This window comes from Setaria viridis, chromosome 3 (genome assembly GCF_005286985.2).
Source record: "Setaria viridis chromosome 3, Setaria_viridis_v4.0, whole genome shotgun sequence".
Taxonomy (NCBI): Eukaryota; Viridiplantae; Streptophyta; class Magnoliopsida; order Poales; family Poaceae; genus Setaria; species Setaria viridis.
Window position 1 is genome coordinate 38,507,439 of NC_048265.2, and position 5,493 is coordinate 38,512,931.

At 38.8% G+C, this 5,493-nt stretch overlaps 1 protein-coding gene across 1 annotated transcript; it reads right to left on the bottom strand.

The window, feature by feature from the left end:
* On the bottom strand, positions 1 to 4,358 carry LOC117850860 (beta-glucosidase 12-like; the record flags this gene model as incomplete). The annotated part of the gene is made up of 12 exons (XM_072292432.1): positions 1 to 130; positions 211 to 281; positions 321 to 341; positions 942 to 1,073; positions 1,167 to 1,198; positions 1,468 to 1,685; positions 1,770 to 1,885; positions 2,656 to 2,911; positions 3,510 to 3,597; positions 3,739 to 3,816; positions 4,065 to 4,140; positions 4,308 to 4,358. Coding segments are annotated over 12 exons (1,269 nt in total), but the record flags the coding sequence as incomplete, so codon positions are not given.
* Positions 4,359 to 5,493: the final 1,135 nt, after the last annotated feature.

Consider the following 5,493-nt stretch of genomic DNA (forward strand, 5'->3'; position numbering starts at 1 on the left):
TCAAATGAGAGCATTTCCAATTATTTTGAATGGATAAATAGTCTTTACATGCCTTAACATGTATCCGCTTGCCCACTCGAAATCATCAAGCAGAGACCATGCAAAGTATCCTTTCAAATTTGCTCCATCCCTGTGAAGGAAAATGCAGTAATATCATTGACAGCAGGATGTTTAAAGTAAATTCACAGTACTGAGCTCAGCAGCTCATACCTTACAGAACTTAGCAGGGCAAGAAGGTGGTCGTGGTAGTACTGTACCCTGATGTCATCCTTCAGAGATTCCTGGAGTGTTCAGGCACACCTAAAACACGAGAACAATACTTTCAGCCTAGCTCTGTTGTTCTTTGGTACCTACCGATGGTGTTAGGATCTGAACTGTAACTCTCATCGAGAGGATGGCACTAGGAAGAGTTAGGGCAATTTTCTAGATTTTCTTTCTACAATACCATGTCCAACCAAGGGTTAGGGATACATATTTATAGCTGGCCAAGCAGCCAACCAGCCAAGCATCAAGGCATATGCTAGTCTAAGATGTCTTTTTGATGCTGTCCTATTTAGTCTAAGATGCCTAGGATTGTCCTACCCTAAAAGTAGTCAACAAAAGTGGTGCTGCAGCAAGCATATGTTGCAGCCCCACTATCCTCCAGTCAACAAAACAGCTGCAGCCCCTCAAGGACAGCAGCACAAGGGCTAACCAAGCAGCTGCAGCCCCACAAGGACTGCAGCCCCACAAAGATGACAAGGACCAGCTGCAGCCCCACAAGGACTGCAGCTCCACAAGGACCACAAGGACCAGCAACAAGACTTTATCCAATATCAGATGGAAGCTATGTTCTTTTTTCTGAATAGCTAGTAAAGGGAAAATACTTTACTCAAATACAATATGTGCTCAGTTGCAAAATTGGGAGATGTAGAACTCAGACGCTTTGTTGCAAATTAGACACCTTCTCTATAGAACTTACCATTTTCAGTGATATAAACAGTGGGGTTTCCATACTTCTCCTTAACATAAAGTAGCAACTCATGTGATCCTTTAGGGTAGATATAGAAGGTGAAGTACCAAGTTGAAGCAGACTGCGCATACACATTTCATTTCTGGAACTCAATCATTGCACATAAAAGGTGGAGAAGTTACTATCGACTTTTATGTAAAGAAATGCAACTTACCGTAGGACCTATGGGAACACCGTTTCGAGCACCTAAGAAAAGTGTTGCAAGGTGGTCAATTCACATATAATATGCTACATGTACTTGTATTTTCAAAATGTACCTGAAGCTGCACTAGTAATGCACGTTTATCTGAAATGCTACACCACTCTTGGGCAAAGAATTTTTTTTTCCAGATTTTTGCCATGTATGGTGGGTTGCAAACATAATACTACTGGATGCTTAAATATGACTATCCATGAATTCTAGACGGGTAAATGAAGGAGAAGGATACATTTATCCTTGACTTAATGTGACTCACCAGTAAGAGTTGCTCGCGGATCAGTGTTATAGCTGAAATTGAGGCTGTTTGATGGAGGGACGTTTTCCGCAAAGTATGCAGTATAGTAGTTGAGTCCAATGAAGTCAAATGCACCCTTGACCAATTTAGATTGTTCTTTGCTGAACTTCGGCAGGTGATTACCAACTATTTTTCTCATGCTTAAAGGATAATCTCCTTTAATGAGAGGGTCCATAAACCTAGAAGGGCATTCATAAATAGTAAAATTAGAATACTTTTAAGAACTCGAGAATGAGGTTATGTGTGTGTCCCAGAAAGTTCACCATCCAAGCATGAAGTCCATCGAACGTCTTGCCGCACCTTTATCTGATTTTGAATTGGAGATGGGAACGAACCAGTGTGACATTAAAGTTATTCCAATCTTTCCCTTCTGCATGGCCTGAATTTGATATAAATTGTGTCATCCACGTGTCAATGGTAAACACAAATAATGTTCTGAATACAATTCCGTTGGTAAACAGAGCGTTGAAAGTTTGCTCCGTCTGTATGCAATTTTTTAATAGATTGAACTTTATACATACAGTCGAAATGTCGAACGCATTATGTTCAAGTTTTGTTTAATTAATAAAAAATGTCCCAGTCCAGGCGTTAGGCCTAAATCATATTATTAAGTTGTAACAAACTGTATGATTTCTGAGTGTATCTAGACGAGTACATCAGTATCTGCCCGACTCAGCTCCGATGTTTTTTTTGCTTGGGTTATTTGGTAGCACAAATGTAAAAAAAAAAACTGTAATAATTTTGGTGGTTGTATACATAACAATATAAAAGGCTAGAACCTTATATTTGGTAGCACAGATATAACAGCTGGATGAAGTTGTGTTTGGTTAATCAACGTATCCACAAAGGGCTAAAGTTACCAATTCCATGGAACACAAATGTAATAGTCTGATGAAATAATTTACGATTCTGATTTGATATTTCCTGAAAAGTGCAATTTAGTTGGTAATCTAACTTTATGCATTTCCCCACTTCACAGAACAGGACTGGCGTCATCCTTATACAAGTCTTAAATCAACACTCGAGTATGAGACAAATTATTCGAAAAAAGAAAGTATCAGACTAAAATTTGCATATATCTGAATAATACATCTTGTTTATGCATGGATGAATTGAACCAGCAGAAAAGAATAATGGATTCTCCGTCACCTGATATTTCTCTTTGTACAATCTGACGGTTTCTCCATGAGCTAGTAGTTGATGATGGCACGCGGCGTAAGGCTCTGTTCCTGAATCCCCTACACTACAGTTTCCCTGCTCCCAGGACGAACAGCGCCCTGGTGCAAACACGCCAGATGCATAACCCCCTTGGCAGAAGGAAAACGGCTCATTGAAAGTGATCCAGTGTTTCACACGATCTCCAAACTCTCTGAAGTAGACTCCAGCATAACTCTTGTAGTCATCACTGCATCAGTGTCAGTTTTTATTGTGAGCATCTTTCGTGGAGAGGAATAAAACGTTATAATCATTACTCCAACAGCATAGCCTCATAATGTACAAACTATGCAAAAGACATCACATGGAAGAAATGATTAGTCTGGAGGTTTGATTAGAGTTTTATTTTGGGACCAATTTGTTGCTACTTTTTGCATCCCAATACATTCTAGTGTTAAAACATGAAGGTGAACAAGAATTCCGAATATATATATGACCATTACACATTTATAGGATGAAATTAACTATAATATTTTTTAAAGTAAATATGCAAATAAGTTTCATCTAGCCAACTTAAATATTTCAAAAAGTATTCGAGCATAATGTTTTAAATTAAAGTCCGACTAGAGGTATGTCTATAATGATAGCCTTTTATGACTAGAGGGAATATTAAAAAAAACTCCAACTCAAATTTTGCAAAATTTGTGAAGTTTAAGAAAAAATTATCATGTCATACTCAACTACTGTTTGTTAATCCGCTTAGTTCATAGAGTAGTATAGTAATGCACGTTATTATAACGTCAGTTTTGAGGAAAAAATTAGGACTAAACTGAATGTAGTTGACTTACACTATATTAGGACTAAGAAACCCTTTGTATTTGTCTTCTAATGCCTGAGGTGAGTCCCAGTGGAAAATGGTCACAAACGGCTGCAAACCTGCAAACAAATAAATATTTCTCGAGTGGATAATAATGCCCCTTGAATAACAATGAACATGTAGTGCTCCATTCAACTTTGAAACTATTGCAAAGCAAAAGAATCAATATATATATTATACGGAAGATTTGAAATACCTACCTTTGGACAGGAGCTCATTAATAAAATTGTTGTAATAATTGACTCCTTCCCTGTTAACTCTGCCACTCCGACTTCCATCTATCATCCAATCAGACTTAAATATATGACGTTATGAACTATTTAGCATGTCTTTAACATCATATATTTAAAAACAGAGAGGGAGTATGTTGGCTTATAGTAAGACAATTCTGCGAATTTTGGTAGAATGACCATTCATATTGTTATCCATGAATAAAGAATGAAAGTTCTCTACTTGAAAATATAGAAAAGAGAACACGGCTTTGAGGACGTTGCAATTGTATCCATTCTGAAGATATTTCACCTACTTGGAAGAATTCTTGTCCATGAGATGGAGAACCTATAAGCATCCATTCCAATATCCTTCATGATGTTCACATCTTCCTGCAGTTTTTGGCCAGTCCCTTTGATTCAGTAATAATGACCACAAATTTATTCATTTATTTCGCTGGATATTTAGAAGAACCGCAAGCACATGTATAACTTACGGCATTGCTAGCTCAAAATTTCTTCAAAGGTATCACAGCGAACTAGAGTAACAAAATCCCTACCTCGTAACGATGGTATTGGTCATCAGCCACATCCCCATTGCTTCTGTCGTTAATTAAGAAGGTGCGTTAGTAAAGAAAAAGTCAAGTCTCGCTTTGCTGAATCCTTTTTGCATTGCAGTAACTGATCTGAGAGAACAGAATGGAGCAGGTAGTGACTGCTTGACTTCTGAATTAGAGTACATAGGCTATACCGATGCCAATTGGAGTACTCATTTTGGGGCTGAATGACTTATTGCCGGGCAAAGGAAGGTTCCATTTCGAATCCTTTTGGCCTCAAATGAACAGCTTTCAGGAGGTAGTCTCCCAGGCCTGGTGTTCAGTGACAGCAAGGTCCTGCCCACTGGAAACTTTGTCGCTTAAGTTTAAGTCCCTAACCTGAGCTCTACAAAGCTGGAGCCAGAAGAGAGTTGGTCACATCAGGAATCAGCTGGCCCTTGCCAAAGAAATCGTCCACCAACTGGAGATTGCACAAGACAGTAGACAGCTGTCTGAAGGGGAACTTTGGTTACTGCATTCTATAAAGAAGCACTCCCTGGCCCTTAGCTCCCTGCAAAGAACAATTGCTCGGATCAGATCGAGGATTAGTTGGTTAAAGGATGGAGATGCTAATACTGCACTTTTTCACTCCCATGCTCAACATAGAAAGCGGAAAAACTTCATTGCTAAAATCTGCTCAGAGGATCAGGTTTTGACCAATCATGATGAGAAAGCAGCAGCATTTTATGATTTCTATGATCAATTGTTGGGCACAAGTGGACAGCCGAGACCTCACCATTAACCTGGATGAATTGGAGCTGAGCCAACATGATCTCACTGATCTTGAGCTACCTTTTTCAGAAGCTGAGGTATGGGACGCTATCAAACAGTTACCTTCGGACAAGACCCCGGGACCAGATGGATACACAGGTCGTTTCTACAAAATGTGCTGGCCCATCATAAAAGGTTTGTGGGTATTTATCAGTATTCAATAGTTGTGCTACCATACAATGGTCAATTCAATACAATGGTCAATTCAATACTCTTCTTATCTCGAGTATGCAGGGAGCTGTGTATCATGTCAACTCAACATCTCTCTTAATGGATATTAATATCAAAAGTGTTTGTCTATTTATGAAAGACGTACTATGCAGTCAATGATTCCATATATGGATGAACATAGGGATTTTAATGAAGCCAACTGGCTCGA